At 39.9% G+C, this 25330-nt stretch overlaps 1 protein-coding gene across 1 annotated transcript in view; it reads right to left on the reverse strand.

Annotated features, from left to right (window-relative positions):
• Positions 1–1430: 1430 nt before the first annotated feature.
• The window catches only part of LOC126161606 (uncharacterized), a 291084-nt gene continuing 267184 nt past the window's right edge, over positions 1431–25330 (reverse strand). Inside the window, exons 4-5 of the mRNA XM_049917557.1 lie at positions 6541–6735; positions 1431–3721 (exon numbers count right to left, since the gene is read on the reverse strand). Of these exons, the coding sequence (XP_049773514.1) occupies positions 3503–3721; positions 6541–6735 (414 nt within the window). The 3' untranslated portion in view covers positions 1431–3502. The remainder of the gene's footprint in view (positions 3722–6540; positions 6736–25330) is intronic.

Below are 25330 nucleotides of genomic sequence, written 5' to 3' on the forward strand. Positions count from 1 at the left end.
ACAGCTGAGCCATAGCAAACAGAATTGTATGACAATGGCCAACCACATGCAGGCAGAGAGAGCCAAACAGTTGAATCTGTATTTGCAATTCAAGTGTTAGCTGATGTAGGCAACATAAAAATGAAGAAGCTTGCATACTTTGCCTACTTTCATTCCATAATGCCATATGGTATATTTTGGGGTAACTTTTCAAGTCAAAAGTTTTCAGAGTCCAGAAGCATGTAATACATATTATTTGTGGAGTAAATTCATGGACATCCTGTAGAAACTTCTTCAAAGAACTGTGTACACCAACTACTGCCTCTCAGTATATTTACTTCTTAATGAAATTTGTCCTAAATAATATATCTCTTTTTCCAACAAACTGCTCAGTTCATACATACAATACCAGGAACAAAAATGATCTGCAAAAGGACTTAAAAGCACTTTAGTCCAAAAAGGGGTCCTCTACTCGGGAGCACTCATCTTCAATAATTTGCCAGCAAATACACAAAAGTTAGTTAAAAATAAAGATCAGTTTAAAAGGATCCTGAAAGACTAGTGGCCAACTCCTACTCCATTGACAAATTTTTTGATAGAAACAAATTATGTATTGTATATATTCATACTATTAGTATTGTTATTTCAGCTTTAAAAAATGTTGATGTGTTCCACATCCACGAGGATCTCTTCAGCACGGATCTATAGAATGAAAAACTAATCTAATCTTCATGCATGCACTATGGCTACATTGACAAGTCTTTGCACCACTGGTTGTGTGCCACAACAAGACGCATTGGAGAATGCTACTGGTTCAGATAAACTGATGCTAATAAATAACTGAAACACTGGGTTACATACAGGTTTGTACACTTTCTCAGCATTGTGTGCTGCATCTTGCAATGAATTTGAAATCCATAGCCCGCAGTCTTATTTGAGTGCAAAATACTGTACTAGACTTTAGAGGTATGCACAATTTTGATTGTGCAACACAGAACAAAACTAAAGAAACAACAAATTAAAACATACCAGATATTAAGACTTCAATGTATATAACAGATTTCAACATTTTGTGGCTTCATGTAATCAATGTAACAGCATCATCGAGATGCTGAACGAGGTTCAGTATCCTACACGGCAAGAGGAGCATTATGCTTCAGACTTTGTCAAAATTTGAGACCATAAATTACTAAAGGAAAATGCAACATGACAAAATCCAAGCTCAAACAGAAGTTTATTGAGCATTGTTTTCCCTATTACCATTCACAAATGGAGGCACAGGAAGTCAGACAGAAGAATGCGGCTGTAAGAGATTTACTTTTAGTCACAAATTAAGGTGTTGAGCAGATTAATTAATGTAATAAGGCTGTAATCTCTGAACATTGTTGGAATTAATCCACAGACTGAGAATGACTTTGAAACACTTGTCATATTAACATTCAGTGCCTTTATTCAAATTTATAACTATCAGTTTTCAATACATAGTGATTATATCAACTTTGACAACTTCTTTCAGTCTTACTTGTCTCGTCAAACATTAAATTTAAAAGGACATTATGATTCACATTTCAGAAATTGCACAAAACATGCCACCATAAATAATTTATGCATCTTACATTTACTATACACTTACTATTCTGTAAAAACATATCACAAACTATTTACAGATTTTTCATCACAAAATTTACAATGCCAAAATAGTACATTATTTACATTATTTTTTTTACCACACACACACACACACACACACACACACACACACACACACACACACCTCTACCATTATAATCACAGTACAGCATACTATATTGGGAACACCTATTATATTTTGTGACATTTACTGTCTCCAGAATTGACGAAAGTATTTCCCTAGTTTAATATTTTGTTTCTACATATGGTATTCCACTTACTAATGTTAGTGTTGAAAATCTGGAATGTGTTGTCTTGGAGAAAAGGTTTTCTGGAACAGTTTTTATATTTAAAACAATTCCATAGTACAGCCTTAAATCTGTTTAAAGTTTATACACTGTTTGCTGGCTCATTTACTCAGTGAAAAACAAAATTAAGTTTTTGAATCATCATAATCTTATTTGACAGCTCCATATGCTTAACATTCTTTACTATATTATTTCTGTTGAGTTGCACGATTTCCTGCTTATATGAACTTGCCAGTTACAGTGGATTATATTTTTATGTTATGTTCAGTTAACATGCAGCACTTTTTGCAGGCTGATACTTATGAAACTATACCAATTTCATTCCTCTTCCTCAATTTTTTGTAACTGTATGTTTCCCATTAACAAAATGAAGTATGAATTTTAACAATAGCTTTGATTGCATAGCAAGGATGAAATTCTATCACTACATGAATCTATACATTTCATAAAATATGTACTAATATACAGTAACACTAACAATACTGAAACCAACACACAGTAATCTAGTCAGGGTCACTGGAGTTTCACATTCATACCTTCATTTGTAAACAGTTTTCAAGTTTTTATAATAATCTTAATTACATCAACTAATTTTGCAATGGACTCTATAAATAAAATCTGAGAGCAGTGGACTAAGCATGTTGAACCACAACACCCATCTTTAACCTTACTTTAAGTTAAACATCAAGTTTCCTAACCAACCAGTACCTCATTGTGAATGCTTTGACAAAGAACTGACTGAACAATATAGCTTTACTTTTTTAAAAAAAAAAGACAGGTTTACAACAGTTTTGCAATACTATTTACTTCCCACAACAATGAGGCAGTCATTTGAAATCCGATTAATTCAAGTCAAAGATATTTTTTTTTTTGTAAATTTAATCAGCTGCCAGTACTGATGGGTATAAAGCAATGGTCCAACTCCTTTATTAACCCCAAGGCAATATTTGAGTTTGTTGCATTCCATAACAGGACAACCATTTGTCAGACAAGATTGTCATTTTCTTTCTAAGGATTCAGGAGAAATATACTACAACTCCACTTTATTAAGATTTTCTATACATGACAAATTTTTGGTGTATAAAGGCAATTTATTTTAAAATATGTTAACTGTAAACACTTAACAAGAGGTAACAGAAAACTGCCAGCATAAATCTGCTTTACCTGGATACTTGTGCTTAAACAGTCTCACTCATGTACATCAATGCCTTTACTTTAAACACATAGCAAACACACAATTTTTGTGGAGTATTTTTAGCTCAGCAATCAGAAGAAAATATTACTACAATATAGAAACTCCCATGCCCATTCCAAATGCCTGCTGCTTATTCAATGATTCAAACTCACAGCTATAAATGATACATTGCTCAATTACATAACTTCCATTTACTAGTGGTGTTAAATAGTAAACACAAGGACAAAACCTTAGCAGTAGCTCATAAAATTCTCTGAATAACAAAGAATGAAGCTTTCTCTGAGAAGCACACTGTGCAACACAGGTAACTAAGTTTTGTACACATCTTTTGAACTGGACATTGCACAATGGCAATGTTAATTTTGAAATGCATCGTCTTCGAAAGTTTCAGTTACATATACATGAGTGGTAAGTTCTTTTGAGGTAATAGCATTGTAGGCATCAAATTGTTCTTAGCATAGTATGTGCCTGTTAGCCATGTGCCATGACCAGGAATAAAAGGGGAACTACTCATTGGTAACTCCGCAGGCCAAACAAGATACCAAGCTCCCTGAGCTGGCTCTGGTGGTGTTGGCAACTCATACCAATGTCCACCTTCACTCACGTCCCCCTGCAACATAAAATACTGAGGTAAGTAAGTAAAGTAAGTTAAGTGAGACAGAGAGAAGCAGCATCAGTATCAGATAGTAGTGAAACTAAGAAAAAGTTAGAAAATTCAGAGAACAAACTTAAGAAACCTATTAAAAACTGATTTTTATGAAAGCAATTTTCTATTGCAGTGCATTAACCCCAAATGGAAATCCCTTCCTGGTTGAAATATTAAAAATAGGGTTACATTTTTTCCTCATACAAAGTTCTCACTATTTTCTGTTAATGTGGCACACTATCTTACTGTTTTGTATGTTTTGGCCTTTTGCCCAAAGATTATAAAATCAGTAAACTAATTTCTACATCAAATGACATTTCTTTAAAGCAACTGAATTTTCAAGGCATTTAAGAGTTATGAGGGCTATGTCGAAAGTTTTTAGCAGCCCGTAAACAGTAAGGCAGAGGACAATGGGGTTGTTTTCATTCGAAAGAGTGGTGTTTTTCGACCTTGGGACGTGCGCGCACAGCCCCTGGCTAGCGGTGATCCCCCCACAGCACGGTAAGAAAGCATAGGCAGTGCTGAGTCAGAGACGGTGCAGGATGGAGCTGTCATGCCGCGAATTTCGTGCCATGATTTTTAACAATTATAAAAAGGGTTTAAGTGCTGAAGAATGCCATTCTTTTTTGCTGTGTGATTTTGGTGAAACTTCCCCTTCTAGGACCACAGTTGGAAACTGGTTTCGCGAGTTTTTGAGGGGTCGGCAGTCAATTGAAGACGAACCTCATCCCGGTTGGCCAACAACAGCTGTTACTCCTGAAAACATTGATGCTGTGAGGAAAATGATCAAAGAAGATCCACATCTTACATTTTGTGACATTGAAGGGACCCTAAATATCTGATCAACAGCAGCACAGACCAACGTTCCTAGTCACTTAGGCCTTACTAAGAGATGTGCCCGTTGGGTGCCACATTTCCTGACAAAGCCAAAAGGAGGCGCGAGTGGACTGGTGTTGTTTCATGCTCAAAAAATTCAATGGAGGAAAGTCCCAAGACACCTACAATATTGTCACAGGTGATGAAACTTGTGTCTACCATTATGACCCTGAAACGAAGAGAGAGTCTTCTGTGTGGTGCTTTCCAGGGGAGGAACCATCCACAAAAGTTCGACGAAGTCAGAGCTCTGGAAAAAAGATGGTGGCAACTTTTTTCCCAAAGCTCGGGCACCTCTGTGACCTTTGACACACGTCGTCAATGCTGAACGGTATGTGAACAATTGTCTTCCAAAAGTCATCACCACATGGAAGTCACAGCATCAGAAGTCCAATTGTGGCCACCTTCTGCTGCATCATCACGACAATGCATCTGCGCACAGGGCTGCCAGAACAATGGACTTTCTCGAGAAGGAAAAAGTGTGAGTGTTACCCCATCCCCTCTATTCACCTGACCTGGCCCCCGTGACTTCTTTCTGTTCCCTGAGACTAAGGAAAAAATTCGAGGGCAGCGGTTTTCATCAGATGAAGAGGCCATTGCAGCGTACGAGAGTGCACTAAGTGACATCCCAAAAGAAGCTGGACTGACATTTTCTAAGTGGTTTCAGAGAATGGAAAAATGTACACATGCTAATGGAGAGTATTTTGAAAAGTTGTGAACGTTTTTTCGCAAATACATTTTTTTCACACATTCTGCTAAAAAATTTTGGCATAGCCCTCATATTTATGAATAAAGGAGAGGATTCACCAAAAGGCAGAAGTGCTGTGTCTCAGTAAACAGACAGGTTTGTGCATGTGTGTGTTTTTCCTACAGCTAGAAAAAGGAAGTGCATTCCAAAAGCTAGCCAAGTTCCATACCTTTCGTTTGTGTGCCTATCAATGATGCAGCACGTCTGCCTTTCGGTGAGTCATCTCCTTTATTTCTAAATAACTCTTAATTTTCAATCAGAACTTCCTGCCCATTATTTTCATGGCATTTAATGGATTGCTTTCACAGTCAAAGGGCAACCAAAGAAGAAAATGCACAATAAATTAGACAAAAACTGAAAGGTATGTGAAATAGCCAAGACAGTATGTCAACAAATGTATATTCTACATTTTAGCTGAAGAATCAGTTGTGAGATAACTTTGTAAAAGATTTATACTGTATTTGTTGAATGTGGACTAAAGTGTGGGAACTAATTTTTAGGGACTTCTGAATTATTTTAAAAAGAAACCAGCTGGTGTTGGGCACCAATTTGTTACTGTGATTGAGGCTTTAGTTCATTTCATACCAGATACAAGAAGTCAAGTTATTTCTTTTGTCAGAAAAATTATGACCAATGTTTTCTGATATTCAAAAGGATTCTTCATAGTAATTGATTTGAAAGGCTAAAACATTAACTGGCAGATAATATGCAAGCCAACTGAGTGAAAGAAACTTAAGGAGCTTTGGAGGAAAAAGGAAATAATTCTCTTCCAGAACAGACGTATGGTAATGAGGAATCAGGATTTGAAGAGTAAATTATTGTAACATGCAAACTTTCCTACAGATTTGGCATTTCACAGACTTTAATTTCCACATGCAGACCATTGTGTAGCTATCAATTATGTTGTTGAGAATGAAGAGGCTGTAGTTGCTGTAAATGTGTCACTTTCCAATCTTTGAGAATCATAACTCTAGTGGATGCATAGCTTCTACTATTGACAGCCGAAAAGAAACATGACTAGAAGAGTATACAGTCCATTTTTTACCCAAAAACAGTTCTTCACAACCAGCCACATTTTCACCTTGGCCCATGAGGTGAGTACTGATTACCACCATTATTCAAGGCAAACAAAAACTTGTAGAAAAACACTTTTACAACTCACATTTGATGGGATCCATCTCCAGTATGGATCCTTCTTCCATCTACCCTCTATGCACTGAATATTAGAAGGATCTGGTGGAGGCCCTCTCAAATAATAGTGAGCAGTTAGTGCTGCCTTCTCATTTTCTTTGAGCACTGGATCCCTCCACGGCAAATTTGGTGGTGGTGCTGGGAACCAAATCCAGCGTAACAACAACTGAAATACAGGAAAGTATTGAATTCTTCATTCGCCACTAACCACTTACAGAGAAATAAGTTCAATAATTAATATTTTTTAAACGGAATTCCTTTTTACTTCTACTTTTTAGAAACATAAGAAACTACCATAATGCTGAAAATATTTCAAATAGTTCTACCATAATGTAAAATGGATGTTTCAGTGAGCAGCCATAAATCTCAACTCTGAAAATAATACAAGGAAACCATGAGAAGATACTGGAAGCATACTAAAGTTTTACATATGCTATGCTATGCTATGCAAATTTGCTGTACATCAATCTGTGTCTCAGTATATTTAAGTCCAGTTTGCATCTAGTGTTGTGAAGGTGTATATTCTCTTGGTGTCCAATTCATTTAAGTTTTTTCAACAAAGCAATGCTGTACAGATGTATAGGTTTACAATGTCCAGTACCTCGAACCAAATACAGAAGGGTCAGAATTGTTTCTTGGGTTGTATATTGCTGCTTGTTCTGATTATTGAGCTTCAGATTTTCATAACTTCACTGACGTGACTGGAATGTCCATTTACCAGTACTGTATGCTGTAGGAGATGTGCAACTAAAATAGGTCAAAACGAGCCACATTCAGATACTCAGCTGACTGCATCTGTCCATTTCCACATGATATAGCACATTATGCTATTCTTTTGCAGACATGGCTAGTATGTTCCTCCCAGTTTAATTTGTAATCCACGTGAAAGCCTCATGATTTTTCTGGTTTACTTTCTACAGCTTTAGTTGACCTCAGAATTAGCTCCTATGTTTTATCAGGATTACAATGGAGTTGGGTAGAAGAAAATCATTCTTTCAGTGTGTTTCTCTCTGCTGTGAACGCTGCACAAATTACATTTAAACTATAAAATTAATATTCACACTGTATGATAAATATAATTTTGGACTATTTTCACACATGAAACATGTTTCCCACTATTCAAGGAAATGATTTTTGAATTTAATACTGGTCTTGCACCAGTAATTTGCTACATATAAACATTAAAAACTGATCTTTAATTTACCTATTACTTCTGTCAGATACTTAGAATACACAAATTATCAATCGTACACAGGCTGGTTTACAATGTAGATGTACACCTTACTGAAATGTTCAAATGTGCATGAATGAAATACAATGAGTTACAATTCAGAACAAGACTTTTTAACCTTTCTTCAAAAATTTGTCTCAAGTAATTAGTACTTATCAATTCACCCACGTTTGATCAACAGTAATGGATCTGAACAGAAAGTAATTTTCTTCGAAGTGATTAATTACATTGTGGAGGAGGTGGTAAATACTATGAAGTTTTATTTGTAGTTGGTGTATATCTTTTATTACACTTACAAAATACATTAACTTATTTCAGATTTGGGACTACGTCAAAAATATAGATTGGCATTCATAACTGTGTTTCACTATTAAATATCTGGCTACATGGCTGCCTACTAAGTAACAAAAATTTTTATTGGATTAATAATGAGTCCAACTGAATAAATTCAGTTCATGCTTTGCTATAGACAATCACCTCATTTTTGGACTTGTCTATAGCGCCAGTGTCAATGTTGCACTATTCACGTTGCCAATGACATGCATAAATTGCATTTATTCAGATGTTGCCATACATAACATACTCACCTGTATAGCCAAGCACATTAAAATACCACTTAAAGGGTATGAGGAAGTGAACCTACTGAGATCAATCTGCCTAACAGATTAATGACAAGGGCTGTGAGTGAGCTAGCCAGCCTGGCAATTTCTCACATCCAACTAGATAAATACCACACTGGTACTCGTGTACAATCTCTGATTGACACTACACAAGCATTTAGAAAACTTTCTCACACCTGAAGACAGACTTATTATATGTGCAGGCAGATAGGATTACACAGATTCAAACCTTGGTGGAATGGCAGCATGAGGAAGGGCACTCAGCCAGCAACTGCCACTAAAATGGCCTCAACCCCCAGAACAATGTTGACCCCCACAGAACAAATGGAAATAAGAAAACGGCATAACTTAAAACTTAACAGAATATTACCATCAACTGACATTTACAGACCAACATTTTCTTCTTGGAATCAACTGCTAATTTCAGAAACTGATTCGCTTTCTTAACTATTAAATGGCTAGACAAAGATCAGCACAAATGGAAAATTTTGTACATCAGTTTAAAACAAATCAGTTCACATGATGAATGTGCTTGGGAAACACTTTAATAGAAAATAATCCACCCACTACTTCCCCAGATTCATTTCAAGTATCCTTATTACAATCAGCTGTAAATAAAACTACAACACAGCTAAATATATGGATGATGCAACTTCAGTGTTAAACTAACAAAATTTCATTTCCCTGGAAACAAAGTTTTTATTCCCAAAGCTTCAAACATAACTTCAAATGGCATACAAATATAAACAAATGGAACACTAAATAAAATGTTACAGTCTATGGTTGCTCCCTGTAACAAAGTTTTAGCACTGTCTGAATTGCCTACTTTGCTTGATTTCATAACATCCTACTGAATGGAATTATATTCTGCGGTAATATACCACCTGGTTCACTCCTTTCCCTAACCCAGAAAAGAACTGTAAGAGCAATGCAACATATTCGACAAACAGATTTTTACAAAACCCCTCTTTCAAAAGTCATTGATCTTCCCTCTTCCCTGTATGTACATACTAGAAATCTGTAAGTATGTTAGAAAGAACTTAAGAGACATAAATGGAAATTTTAATACCTACAATTATGATACAAGACAAAAGCAAAAGCTTCATGTCCAGTCAATAAGGACATCAGCCTACAAAACTTGCACAATAAACAGTGATATACAAATTTACAATAGTCTTCCACATCAGGTGAAATTCACATCATTGTTCACCCTTTTTTGTACAAAACAGAGGACATTGTTATTAGATCATTGCTTGTATTCACCAGCAGAATTTTTAGAAATTTGATATACAAGAGACTTGAAATCAGACAGTGCAGCTACTGAAAGTAGTGCAAAGTCTTTTGTGGATAAACCTAAAATGTATAGGCAATGACCTTGCCGCAGTGGATACACCAGTTCCCATGAGATCACCGAAGTTAAGCACTGTCAGGTGTGGCCGGCGCTTGGATGGGTGACCATCCAGCAGCCATGTGCTGTTGCCATTTTTTGGGATGCACTCAGCCTCGTTATGCCAATTGAGGAGCTACTTGACCAAATAGTAGCGGCTCCGGTCAAAGAAAACCATCATAACGACCAGGAGAGCGGTGTGCTGACCACACGCCCCTCCTACCCGCATCCTCAGCTGAGGATGACACGGCGGTCGGATGGTCCCGATGGGCCACTTGTAGCCTGAAGATGGAGTGCTTTTTAGTGCTAAAATGTATACCTACTGAAATAATACTAGTTTTACTGTTCTGTGTTGCTTTGATGTTTTGTGTCCCCACAATCTGGAAACATTTCTTGAAAGAAAGAAAGAATAAATCTGATTGTTTAGCAATAATATAGCATGTGAGATATTGATCAGAGCTGCATCAACTTTTGCACTGAACTATAAACAGTGGCCATTCTCTAATTTCAATGTATCATCAGTCACACTGCGATTGTATTGTACACTATGCCATTAAACTTCAAATTAACATTGTTCCGTGTAAAACTACTTTCCAGAACATACTGTGGCACCTTCAGTTTGTGTTAAAAATGCTTAAAAATTTTTTGTCTACATGATTTTGCCAATATTGGTCAAAGAGTAAGGTAGAATGTTAGCAGGAAAAACTACTATTGTTTATGATACATAGTTCCCTACCTTGCAATCCAAAAATGTTCTGCTATATAAATTTTGCTTATTAAAGGCTGTCACCACATTTTGTAGCAACACATCCTGTGTTCAAACTGTCAGAGATTTTTCCCTTTTACGCAAAGTTATTGCAGTTTTAGCCATAGTTAAGGCAGGCAGTCTATTAGATGTTAGAAATGTGTTTAACTGGTGGAATAAATGAAGACTAATAACAAAGTGTACGGGTTATATTTACTGAAAATAGCAAACATCCAGGCAGACTTACATCACCAATGTACAGTGGACAGTTCACCATTAATATTCATCTGAATTGGCCAGTGTCGCTACAATTGAAAATGGAGAAAACCAAGTTCTGTGCTGTTGTTAAACATTTTCATCTGCAGGGTTGGACTGTCACACAAATCAAAATGTAATTGGATGATGTTCTCACAAACTGTATGCCGATTGAAGGCCATTTATTTTTGGGTTGATGAAATTAACCAGTATCAGACAAGCACCAAAGATGAGGCCCAGCCATCTAATTGAGATTACCACAAAGGAAACCATTGATAAAATCCATGATATGGTAATGTAGGACTGCCAAATAAAAATTCATGAGATTGCAGTCACCTTACTGAGTGACTGACATACTGCACCAAGAATTTGCTATAAATAAGCTGTGTGCGAAATAGGTGTCGCAATTGTTCACAATTTACCAAAACTGCATCCAGCACAACATTTCAACACCACGTCTGGCCACATTTAATCACCATCCACAAGAATTTTTGTACCAATTTGTTACTTGACGAAATCTGGATCAACTGCACACACTAGAGACAAACGGCAGTCAAAACAAAGGACAAAGACTAGTAAAGTGCACCAAAGGAGACAAAGACCATCTTGTCAGCTAGTAAGGGGATGGCCACTGTCTTGTGGGATTCCCAAAGAATAATCCTCATAGACCAGCTGTAAAAAGAAAGAACCTTAACTGGACCCTATTATGTTTCATTGATGTATCATTTAAAACATGCATTGGCTGAAAGAAAAAGCTGGCAGGCAAGAATGTGCTCTTTCAGCAGAATAATTCACCAATCCACACTAAGTAATAAAAATCACGAAAGTTTATGAAATGGGTTTTGAATTGGTTCCTTGTTCCCCCTATTCAATGGACAGTCTTAGCCTCAAATGACTTCTTCCTGTTCCTTAACTTGAAACTTTGCCTTTCTGGGAAGAAATTTTCATCAAATAAGGAAATGATAGTTGCAGTCAGTGAGTGTTTTGCAGAATTTTTCCAATGGGCTGAAAAACCTTGAGGATTGCTGGACTAAGTGTATAGCCCTCAAAGGAGACTATGTCAAGTACTACAGCAAGTTGCTTATGAAACATACATTATTCTTGCATTTTTACCGGACTTAGTAAACCACCCTCATATTTCTAAATACTTCTTGTAAAATGTTTATGCTATTTTTATGGTATATACTGAGAGATGTGATTAGGTGCACTAATTAATCAATAATTACAGCATACACTAAATTAATGCTAGGAAATAATATGCAGTATATTGATTCAGCTGTTATTATGGGAAATTACTAATTACAATATGTAAAAGTTTATAAAGGAAATTTTGTCAATGTTTTAATGGAATGAATTACTGACATTTTCAGCTATGAGAAAAGACATGTTGAGAGAGTTTTGTGTTATGCTTCTAGGCAGTTTAATTTGATATGTGGACATTTGAACTACACATCTGTAGATCTGTTATATGGTTAATCTTACTATGAGTCAATTATCATCAAAAATTAGATTGCAGATGTGTTAATGATTATACCTTGTTCATAAAAATCATCATTTAGTGAAATGGTTTCTAGTTTGCAGTGCTAATGATTGATGACACTAAATCAAATATTTTAAGAAGGATAATGAACTGAAAACTGCATGATAGTTACTATTTAGGTGAAGTCTGAAACTTAAGTACTTTAGGTCTGCTTTGCAGTTACGTGTTGCTTGATAATTGTAAGAAATATAGTAGTTACCATAGTTTGTTCCAATATGAGCACATAGTTGATAAAGGATTTTACTATTGCTATGTAGGTTTGCCTTTCCTTAATCTTTCTTCTACAATAAGTCGTAGGGACAGTATTGCCTCATGTATTCGAACATTTCTACGGAATCCAAACTGATCTTCCCCGAGGTCCGTGGAAAAACTGATAGAAGCCGACCTTGGGGAAGATAAGTTTGGATTCCGTAGAAATGTTGGAACATGTGAGGCAATACTGACCCTACAACTTAGAAGAAAGGTTAAGGAAAGGCAAATCTACGTTTCTAGCATTTGTAGACTTAGAGAAAGCTTTTGACAATGTTGATTGGAATACTCTCTTTCAAATTCTGAATGTGGCAGGGGTAAACTACAGGGAGCGAAAGGCTATTTGCAATTTGTACAGAAAGCAGATGGCAGTTTTAAGAGTCGAGGGACATGAAAGGGAAGCAGTGCTTGGGAAGGGAGTGAGACAGGATTGTAGCCTCTCCCCAATGTTATTCAATCTGTATATTGAGGAAGCAATAAAGGAAACAAAAGAAAAGCTCAGAGTAGGTATTAAAATCCATGAAGAAGAAATAAAAACTTTGAAGTTCACCGATGACATTGTAATTCTGTCAGAGACAGCAAACGACTTGGAAGAGCAGCTGAACAGAATGGACAGTGCCTTGAAAGGAGGGTATAAGGTGAACATCAACAAAAGCAAAATGAGGATAATGGAATGTAGTCGAATTAAATCGGCTGATGCTGAGGGAATTAGATTAGGAAATGAGACACTTGAAGTAGTGAAGGAAGTAGAGGGGATATAAAGTGTAGACTGGCAATGGCAAGGAAAGCGTTTCTGAAGAAGAAAAATTTGTTAACATCGAGTATAGAATTAAGTGTCAGGAAGTCGTTTCTGAAAGTATTTGTATGGAGTGTAGCCACGTATGGAAGTGAAACATGGACGATTAATAGTTTAGACAAGAAGAGAATAGAAGCTTTCGAAATGTGGTGCTACAGAAGAATGTTGAAGATTAGATGAGTAGATCACAAACTAATGAGGAGGCACTAAATAGAATTGAGGAGGCACTGAATAGAATTGAGGAGAAGAGGAGCTTGTGGCACAACTTGACTAGAAGAAGGGATCGGTTGGTAGGACATGTTCTGAGACATCGAGGGATCACCAATTTAGTACTGGAGGGCAGCGCGGAGAGTAAAAATCGTAGAGGGAGACCAAGAGATGAATACACTAAGCAGATTCAGAATGATGTAGGTTGCAGTAGGTACTGGGAGATGATGAAGCTTGCACAGGATAGAGTAGCATGGAGAGATGCATCAAACCAGTCTCAGGATTGATGACCACAACAACATTGCTATGTACTATTAAGGAAGCATTTACCAGAACAATGGAGGCAACATCACCTCTGCCTAGTTAATTGTCTTCTTGGGGAGTAGTGGGTACTGATTAACTGTAACTAACTATGTATTATATGGCCAGTAATTCCGTTGCAGTATTTACTATTACTTATTTTCTGATTTGAAGTCATTAGCTAATTAATTCTGCTGTCAACATCATTAAATAGAATATCATTATAAGGTAACTAGTAAATTTATTTACTTTAAGCAGTTAAGGGTGTTTCTACGGCTTAATGTAGTACAATGACATTGTATCAAGAGAACTACGTTACATTGTACGAGGGTCGGTCAAAAAGTAATGCCTCCCATTTTTTTTCTACTTAAAGAAATTAAGTTAAGTGAAAAATTTGAATTTGGCGCCATTCCTCAAACCACCTTCTGCAATCCACTGCAGTAGTAACTTTCTGTGTCAACAGGTGGCAGCACAGCAGAAGTTTGTAAGATGGCCGACATCGATGTTCGTTTGAGACAGCGTTGTGTGATTGAATTCTTGAATGCAGAAGGTGAAACGCCCATACGCATTCCTGAAAGACTGAAGAAGGTGTATGGTGTTGTGACAGTGGATGTCAGCACTGTTAGACGATGGGTTCGTCGTTGTAAGGAAGCTGAAGAGCAAACACCGTTGACTGACGAAAAGCGGAGCGGCAGGCCGGTGAGTGCAGTGACTCCACACAACATTCAGCAAGTTGATGACATCATTCGTGGTGACCGTCGGGTGACTGCAGATGAAGTGTGTCGCATTATTTCTCTTAGTAAAGGCAGTGTGATCACGATTATTAAACAATTGGGGTACTCAAAAGTTTGTGCACGGTGGGTTCCAAGAATGTTAACCGATCAGAATAAAGAGGCAAGGAAAACAATAGCCTCCCAACACTTGCAGCGCTTCCGTTTGGAGAGAGATGAGTTTCTGAAAAAAATTGTGACCGGGGACGAAACATGGGTGCATTTTTTTGAACCCGAATCAAAGAGGCAGTCAATGGAGTGGCGTCACACAAGCTCGCCGAGGAAGAAAAAATTCAAAACTGTGCGATCGGTAGGGAAAGTTATGGCAACAGTTTTCTGGGATACAGAGGGTGTGATTCTGGTTGATTTTTTGGAGCAGGGATGCACAATAAATTCTGTTCAATACGTCACAACCCTCAACAAACTTAAAGCACGTCTTCAGCGAGTTCGCCCAACAAAATCAATGGCAGATGTTCTTTTGCATGACAATGCAAGACCACACACCAGTCGTCACACCTCTGACGAGATTGTCAAAATTGGATGGGAAGTTTTGCCTCATCCCCCATACAGCCCTGACCTGGCACCATCAGACTTCCATCTGTTCGGGCCACTAAAAGAAGCTCATCGTGGGATTCATTTTGAAGATGAGGAGGCCGTCAAAACATCCGTGCGTCAATGGCTTAGGAAGCAGAGCTGTGATTTTTACCGTGCTGGGATACATGCCCTTGTTCAAAGATGGACCAAAACTGTAGAGATGGGCGGAGATTACATTGAAAAATGACAAAATGATCCTCAATGTTGTGGTTTTCAACCTATGTAATTGCATTTAAATTTCCTGACAATTAAACGTAGAAAAAAAATAGGAGGCATTACTTTTTGACTGACCCTCGTACTTCATCTTTGCGAAGTGGTGGTATCAGGACTCAATAGTAAGAAACACACATTGTAAGTAACTGAACACTAAGAATGTTTCTCAGAACCAATGCTATACAGCGACACAGAAGACAGTGAGGACTTATGTAGCACTATACTCCTAATTAATAATGATTTTAAACACACTGAGTACTTTAAGATTAATTTTGTGATAATGAACTTTGCTTTACACACACACACACACACACACACACACACACACACACACACACACACACACACACACACCTCTTCCTTCCTTCGTATCTCGTAACTTACGTGCCATACAATTATATACTTTTGTAGGTACATTCAGCACCAATATAAATTCTGTCTGCCAAATGTGTTGGGAATAGAGTTATTAGCAAAGATGCATTTAATGTGAATTCATGATGTTGTGCCTGGTGTCACAGTTTTACTGCTGGAGCAGCAAAAATGTTATAAGCAGTAAACATTTTTGCTTTTGTCATTTGGGGTATCAGTAAGGAAAGTTTCATAAAGGTTTAAAATTGTGGGTAAAGTTTGCTGCAAGTGCCTGAGTGCACTAATTCTCAAATACTGGATGAGTAAAATCTGCATATTTTCACCCAGACCCACCCCTTTGCTAGTTAGGTGATTCTTACCCCACAACAATTCTTTCTGGATGTAAGTGTTTTTTTGTTTTTGGTTTTAGGGCACAAAACTTCTATCATCATTAGCGCCCTGCCCGTGACTTAAGACAGTAAAAAACCGAAATTGAAAACCAGCAGCAATGGGAACAAAGTCATAAAATTGGAGAAACTAAAAGTAGAAGGAATGCTTAAAAATCCACTACAGAAAGGGGGTGGTTGGCCCCAAAAAAAGCTTCAAATGACTGACGTCATTTCACTGTCACTAATAAACTGGAGAACGCGGTCGGCTGAGCGCGTGTCATCTGCTAAAATCGACGATAGATCAGGCGATAGCTGTAGACGGGAGCGTAACGGATTAAAATAGAGGCATTCAATTAAAAGGTGTCTTACCGTCCACAGCTGAGAGCAGTGGGGACAGAGTGGGGGAGGATCACCGCTTAAAAGATGTTGATGGCTAAAGACAGTGCCCTATCCGGAGTCTAGCTAAAATTACCTCCTCCCGACGACGCGTTCGGGAGGAAGAGGTCCAAGCGCAAGGAAGGGCTTTCACTTCCCGCAATTTATTACGGGGAAGTGTCGACCAATGCGCATGCCATAAATGAGCAACTTTGCGACATAAACCGCTCTGTAGATCGGTGAAGGGAAGCGACTGAATAGCTGGCCGAGGAAGAGAGACTGCAGCCTTGGCCGCTATATCGGCCGCCTCATTCCCACAGATACCAGCGTGTCCCGGGAGCCAGAGGAACGCCACCGAGACGCCCCCCAGGTGGAGCAAGCGCAGACAGTCCTGAATCCGGTGGACCAGAGGGTGCACAGGGTAAAGAGCTTGGAGACTGAGGAGAGAATCTGATCAGATAACGTACTGTATCCGCTGATGGCGGCGGATGTAGTGGACAGCCTGGAGAACAGCGTAAAGCCCCGCAGTATAAACCGAACACTGATCGGGAAGCCGAAAGCGATTTGGGGTGTCGCCAACGATATAGGCACTCCCTACACCTAACGATGTTTTCGAGCCGTCTGTGTAAATAAATGTGGCGTCCGTCATTTCTGCACAGAGAGCAGCAAATGCCCGACGATAAATAAGTGTAGGGGTACCATCCTTGGGAAATTGACAAAGGTCACGGAGCAGGCAGATCCGGGGACGGAGCCAAGGCGGTGCTGCACCCCAAGTTGTCAAGAAGGTTTTAGGAAAGTGGAAGGAAAGAGAATGGAGCAGTTGACAGAAGCGAACTCCCGGGGGTAGTAGGGAGGAGGAGCGGCCTGCATACCCTACATCAAAGGAGGCGTCGAAAAAAAGGTCATGGGCTGGATTAGCAGGCATGGAAGACAGATGGCTAGCATAACGACTCAGGAGGACTGCTCGCCGATTGGACAGCGGAGGTTCAGCCGTCTCAGCATAAAGGCTTTCCACACGGCTAGTGTAAAAAACTCCAGACACTAAACGTAATCCACGGTGGTGGATAGAGTCGAGACGCCTAAGAATAGACGGCCGAGCAGAGGAGTAGGCTATGCTTCCATAATCCAATTTCGAGCGCACTAAGGCGCGATAGAGGCGGAGAAGGACCACTCTGTCCGATCCCCAGGAGGTACCATTCAGGACACGGAGGGTGTTAAGCGATCGCAGACAGCGAGCCGAAAGATAGGAAACGTGGGAGGACCAGCACAGTTTTCTGTCAAACATAAGACCCAAGAATTTAGCGACGTCTGAAAATGGAAGGTTGACAGGACCTAGATGTAAGGAGGGCGGAAGAAACTCCTTACGTGGCCAAAAATTGACACAAACGGTCTTACTGGGTTTCGATGCTCCACGAGTGGAGGCGATCGAGACATCCTTGAAGACATCGTTCAAGAAGGCTGGTCCATTGAGAGCTGTAGTAGATCGCAAAATCGTCCACAAAGAGGGAGCCCGAGACATCAGGAAGGAGACAATCCATAATTGGATTTATGGTGATGGCAAACAGTACAACACTCAGCACGGATCCCTGGGGTACCCCGTTTTCTTGGGAGAAAGTACGGGAGAGAGTAGTGTTCACCCGCACCCTAAAAGTGCGCTCTGCCATAAATTCGCGAAGAAAAAGGGGCAGTCGGCCTCGAAAGCCCCAAGAGAACAGTATGCGGAGGATGCCTGTCCTCCAACAGGTATCGTATGCTCTCTCCAGATCAAAAAATATTGCTACCGTTTGGCGTTTCCAGAGAAAATTGTTCATGATATAAGTGGAGAGAGCAACAAGATGGTCAACTGCAGAACGATGCTTCCGAAATCCGCATTGGGCTGGTGTTAAAAGACTGCGGGATTCCAGCCACCAAGCTAAACGGTAATTCACCATACGCTCCAAAACCTTACAGACACTACTCGTGATAGAAATGGGGCGATAGCTAGAGGGGAGATGTTTGTCCTTTCCAGGTTTCGGAACGGGAACGACAATAGCTTCCCGCCACCATCTGGGAAAGGTACTGTCGGTCCAAATTCGATTATAAAGGCGAAGGAGGTAACGCAGACTATGGGTTGATAAATGCAGCAACATTTGGACATGGATACCATCCTGTCCTGGGGCGGAGGAGCGAGAAGAAGAGAGGGCATGTTGGAGTTCCCGCATGGAGAAAACAGTATTTTAGCTTTCGTGATTTTGAGAGGAGAAAGCAAGATGTCACACTTCCGCTGCACGTTTCTTCGGGAGAAACTCTGGCGGGTAATTTGAAGAGCTCGAAATCTCAGCAAAGTGCTGACCCAACGAGTTAGAAATTGCGACGGGGTCCACTAAGGTATCATGCATGACAGTGAGCCCAGACACCAGGTAGAAACTAGGCGCGCCTGAGAACCGTCGAAGCCGACTCCAAACTTCCGAGGAGGGAGTGAAGGTGTTAAATGAGCTAATAAAGAATTTCCAGCTTGCCTTCTTGCTATCGCGGATGACGCGACAGCATCGCGCACGGAGCTGCTTATAGCTGATACAGTTGGCCAAAGTAGGATGGTGACGGAAAATGCGAAGAGCACGTCGCCGCTCACGTCTTGCGTCACGGCATGCCTCGTTCCACCAAGGAACCGAGGGGCGCCGGGGCAATTCGGAGGTGCGTGGTATTGAACGTTCCGCAGCTGTAAGAATAACGTCGGTAATATGTGTGACCTCATCGTCGACGCTGGGAAAGCGACGGTCATCGAATGTCGCTAGAGACGAAGAAAGTGTCCAATCGGCTTGGGCAAATTTCCAGCGTCACGAGCGCATATATGGCAGTGGAGGCTGCAGTCTAAGGACACATGGAAAGTGGTCACTCGAGTGTGTATTATCAAGGGCGAACCATTCGAAGCGCCGAGCTAGCGGAACAGTACCGACCGCAAGGTCCAAATGAGATAAATTTGTCGTGGAGGCAGACAAAAATGTGGGGACCCCAGTGTTGAGGCAAACTAGATCCGCTTGGTGGAAGATGTCTAGCAATAGAGAGCCACGTGGACAAGGATGTGGAGATCCCCAAAGCAGGTGGTGGGCATTGAAGTCCCCAACCAGCAAATAGGGGGGTGGAAGCTGACCAAGAAGATGAAGGAGATCGGCTCGTGCCATTGGTGTGGATGATGGAATGTATACAGTACAAAGAGAGAACGTGTATCCAGAAAGGGGAAGACGGACAGCGACAGCTTGGAAGGAACTGTTTAAGGGGATTGGGTGATAATGGAGAGTATCATGGAGAAGAATCATGAGTCCTCCATGGGCTGGAGTGCCTTCAACAGAGGGGAGGTGATTTCGGACGGACTGAAAATGAGGGAGAACAAAGCGGTCATGGGGACGCAGCTTTGTTTCCTGAAGACAGAAGATGACCGGCGAGATGGACATGGGGTGAACAGAAAATGGAGGAATGTGACCAAAGTTGCTGTCAACTCAAAGACTGCTCGGAGCTAGCAACCGACAGCATGGAATGGCATTCAGCCGAAGGCAGAAGATCCTGATCCATAGGTTGGTCAGGAGCAGCCCCTGCCACCAGCGATCAGCCGGTTGACCGGCCACCAGCAGTGCGCCTCGGCGACACAGAAGACGGCCGAGGGCGATTTCCGCCAGGTGGTGCTGTAGATGGGACATGCCTTGGCGGAGAAGGAGAGGAACTGGGTTTCTTTCTAGCCTTCTTGGAACTATGATGTTTAGATGAAGGAGGAACCGATGGTTGTGAAGTTGCAGTACGTAAAAACTCTTCACGAGTATGCTCTTTTTTCGAAGACTTGGCCTCTGACTTTTGGGCTTGAGATTTAGCAGAACCCGACTAAGGGTGAGCCATAGAGTGGGCAGGCGAAAGTGGTGAGGTTGAACGGGCGATCTTTGCGCTGGCCGATCTGACGACCGTGGTACTAAAGGTGAGGTCGCAAGTCTGCGTGGCCGCCTCCTTTGTTGGCCGAGGAGAAGCAAGGACAGTGCTGTATTTTCCTGTCTGAGGCACGGTGGGCTTGCGACTGGCGAATAATTTTCGAGCAGCAAAGGTCGACACCTTTTCCTTCACTCTTATTTCCTGGATGAGCTTTTCGTCCTTAAAAACGGGGCAATCTCGAGAGTAAGCAGCATGGACACCAATACAGTTGATGCAGCGAGGGGATGGAGGTGGACAAGCACCCTCATGGGCATCCTTGCCACACGTAACACATTTGGCCGGATTGGAACAGGACTGGTTGGTGTGATTGAACCGCTGACACCGATAGCAACGCGTAGGGTTTGGGACATAAGGACGAACGGAAATTATCTCATAGCCTGCTTTGATTTTCGATGGGAGTTGAACTTTGTCAAATGTCAAGAAGACAGTGCGGGTTGGAATGATGTTCGTGTCAACCCTTTTCATAACTCTATGAACAGCCGTTACGCCCTGGTCAGACAGGTAGTGCTGAATTTCTTCGTCAGACAAACCATCGAGGGAGCGTGTATAAACGACTCCACACGAGGAATTTAAGGTACGGTGCGGTTCCACCCAGACAGGGAAGGTGTGGAGCAGAGAAGTACGCAGCAATTTTTGTGCCTGGAGGGCACTGTGTGTTTCTAACAACAGGGTGCCATTCCGTAATCTGGAACAAGACTTTACAGGACCTGCAATTGCGTCGACACCTTTCTGAATAAGGAAAGGGTTGACCGTGGTGAAGTCGTGACCATCAGACCGAGAAACAACAAGGAACTGTGGCAACGATGGAAGAATCGTCTGTGGCTGAGACTCAGTATACTTACGTTTGTGAGCAGACATAGTGGAAGGTGAGGAAACCATTGCAAGAATCCCCATGATTACCGGCGTCTCCGATGGCGCGCTCCTCCCTTGTGGGGGCCCTCTCTGAGGGCACTACCGCCTTAGGTGATTGTTCACACCTCAGGTCACACCTCCCGACAAACGGACGGAGGGACCAATCGGCACTTTCGGAAGGTATCAGCTCGGGTAATCACCCCTCCCTTGGCCTGGCCGTTACCAGGGGGTACGTACGTGTCCTACCTGTCTACCCGGGGCGGGGAATTACGCGTTACCCCGTCACCGGCTACGCACAAAAGGCGTGGGTCGGCCTTCAGACACGCACAAGGAGGAAGAAAGAGAAAGGGAAAGGAAAGAAGAGAGGTCTCAAACGCCGCAGTGGAGAAAAGGGAAAGAGAAGAGGTAAGGAAAAGAGAAGGACAAAGGAAGGAAGAAGACATAAAAGCAAGGAAGACGAAGAATGCAGTACATTTACAAGCGTCCGTCTCCGGACGTAGGCACAAGCCATACTCCCAGATGGGGAGAAAGGGAAGGAAAGAGCCAGAGGTGAGAGGAGGAGGGGCGAAGATAGGGATGGGGAAGGATGCGGGAAGGGAAGGTATGCAGCCCGGAAAGGAAGGAAGGCCACATTAGCTCGGGGTCCCGTGCTCGCTACGCACGTATCCACAAAAGAGTTGTGGACCCCCTGGGGGGCTGGATGTAAGTGATGTGTACCAAGTTTGGTTGACATCAGTCAAGTAGTTTTGGAGATGTGGAATATACATAACATACATTTTTATAATATGTATAAACACATTTTTCATGATCTGATTTTGATAAAATATAGCCTATAAAATATGCTAGCTAGACTGTCATTACCAGTGAAAACCCTGCAAAATCCACCTAATAATTTTCAAGATTAGCATGTTCAAAGACTGTCAGGCAGTTTTACACATTTGTTACTAGTATAAACAGATGTGCCATTTTTCTGATATTTCTGAACTGTCTTACTAACTGATCTGCTATGGATAGCATGTAATAATCGATCTGACAGATGAGGTTTCGTAAGGTGACAGGTAAATAGCTGACCTGTCATTAACACACTAATTGTTAAAATAATGAAATGTACAGTAATAATTAAGCATAATTAATTACAGGAAGTAAAAAATGTTTCACATTTGCATTGCTGATACAGACTGTGATATTCTTGCAAACACCTATATTTTCAGTTTTTTTGCTGTATAAGTGCTTTCTTGTTTTATTGGAGTTAAGCAATGGGAAGAGGAGATCAGAGATTAACATTTATACCAGTTATCACTAATTAATTAAAGTTTGTATGTAGCTGCATTTTTCAATTTTTTCTTGCTGGGTATATTATTAGGTGGTGTTATAAGAAAATATTTATTGTTGCTATGCACTGACTAGGCACTAGTTCAGAGTTACTGTAATAATTACAACAAGATCTGTGAACGTAACTGAATGGATGCTTAAGTAATGTCTTTTGAAATCATTCATTTAATCATGCTCTCTTAATTTATATTTCATTACCAGAAGAGAGGAATCATTTGCACTGTAACTGAATGTTACGTGGAGCTACCAGTTGATTCAGTCATACATTTTAGTTGCAATTGAATAATCCTTTCATTGTGTTCTGAAGTGTTGTGACGGTAAAAAATTTTTATTTTTGTGGGTAATATTATTGATATGTAGTGGGGTTAATTTTATGGTTTCTACTGTCATGCTATTGCAATGAGACTTAATGATTGATGGAAGGATAAAGAAATTTTTATATTGGTAACAGTAGGATAAATGAAAATATTTGCCATATGTAATAGCTAATGTGTGTTTTATGACATTTGTTGACCATTAGAGAAATACACCAAAGTGAGAAGTCAGACTTTGTAAGTTTCATGAAAGTTTTGTAAGAAAGAAATTAGAGAAGAAATTAGAGAAGAAATTATGTACTCTTGTCCCGATCTGAAAGATGCAATGTTAGTTATGTGATTCAGAATGATGTGTTATGACGGTGAGGTGAATGTTTTGCTACTTTCGTCATATTTTAATTTTGTTCAGCTATGAATCATGGATTTATTGTGAGATGGTATAAGTATTATGACATAAGACATGTTAGGCATTGTTTGTGAGTTGTTATGCTGTTATTACAATAGTTCACAGGTAAAGATAGTTATATGGATTATGATGGTGGTGGTGGTGGTGTTATTTTAGGGATTATTGTGTTGTAAGAAGATTAAGCTATGTTTTGGGGCTTCGTATCATGGAATGTAATAGGTCATGCTCATGCAGTCATGTGGAATGGATTGATGGTAGTTTCACAAAATTTAATGAAAGAATATGTGACAAGAGAAAATGTGAATGTCATGTACAGCTAATTTTGCCAATGAGAATGTAGCAATGTCTGAATTAAACTGTAAACTGTGTATGAGTAGAGATGTGTGGGATACAGCAAAAATAATTCAGTGGTAATTAACTGCACTTTTAATCATAATGAGAGATTCAAATTACCATTTGCAACACGTAACATCAAAAGCAAAGAAGAAACCAGTAACTGGAATTTACAATTACATAATTTGAGAAATGGGGTGGGGGGAGGGTTACTGTAACTGATTATGGGGAACATTAAATAAAAGTAAAATATGGTAGACATATTAATTAAAAGAAATTAACACAATTTTCCTTGGTTAACTAAGAAAGCACATTTTGTAATTAACTATTACTCTTAGCATATTCTAGTATAGAACGTGATACACTGATCAGAACTTCACAAACTTTTTGCTCTTTACTATAAACTGTGGATGTCCTCTAATTTCAATGTATCATCAGCCAAACTGTAACTGTATTGAAAACTATGCCATGAAACTTCAAATTAAAATTATCCTATGTAAAACTGCTTTTCAGAACATTGTCCAACTTTAATTCAGCTTAAAAATATTTACCAAAGTACTACAATTTCTGTCTAAATTGATTTGCCAATATTGTGTCAGAAAGCAAGGGAGAATTTTAGCAGGAAAAACTACTGTGTAAAATGTAAATTCACTTATCTGTCTGTACTAATGGTTCATGACACACAGCTGTCTAATTAGTGACCTGAAAATTTTTTGCTACCTAAATTTTAATGGCTCTGAGCCATCAGTCCCTTAGAGCTTAGAACTACTTAAACCTAACCAACCTAAGGACATCACACACATCCATGATCGAGGCAAGATTCGAACCTGCAACCATAGCGGTCGTGTGGTTCCAAACTGAAGCCCCTAGAACCGCTAGGCCAACGAGCCGGCAAATTTTAATTGTATAAATCCTGTAATCACATTTTGTAGTAACACATCATGTGCTTTAACTGTCAGATTTATACCTTAATTATAATACCAAATAATTATTATTTAAACAATACTGTGAAATATGCTGATTGTCTTATGCTATTTATACTTTGGTGGTAACACCTCCCAAGTTACTGCAGTTTTAGCCACAGTTAAGGCAGCTAGTTGCACTGGGTGTTGTCAGAAATGTGTTTAATTGGTGGAATAAACAGAGTAATAACTTAGATCAGTGTACAGGTTATGCTTACTGCAAATAGTGAATACCCCACCACACTTACATCTTTCTATCAAATAAATATATTATCAAAGTTTCTTACTTTTACAGTCACCATTTGAGCTTTTCTCTCCCAGAGATCAATACTGGCATTTTTCCCTGTTTAATCACATGATTTTAAATTTTTTATTTGCCATGATTACAACATTTATTATTTCCAGACATTTTGAGTGATAGCTGTTTTACACCAAGTAACAATTAACTTGGAATCTTACTGTTGGAGGTATTGCTCTTACCAACTTAGCTATCCAGACGTGTCAGGATCTTCCCAACAAAGGCTTAATTCTCGGAGAAATTATCTACCTGTACTGGCATGATTAAAGATATGAAGGCAGGTCATGATAT

Source organism: Schistocerca cancellata, chromosome 2 (assembly GCF_023864275.1).
Source record: "Schistocerca cancellata isolate TAMUIC-IGC-003103 chromosome 2, iqSchCanc2.1, whole genome shotgun sequence".
Taxonomy (NCBI): Eukaryota; Metazoa; Arthropoda; class Insecta; order Orthoptera; family Acrididae; genus Schistocerca; species Schistocerca cancellata.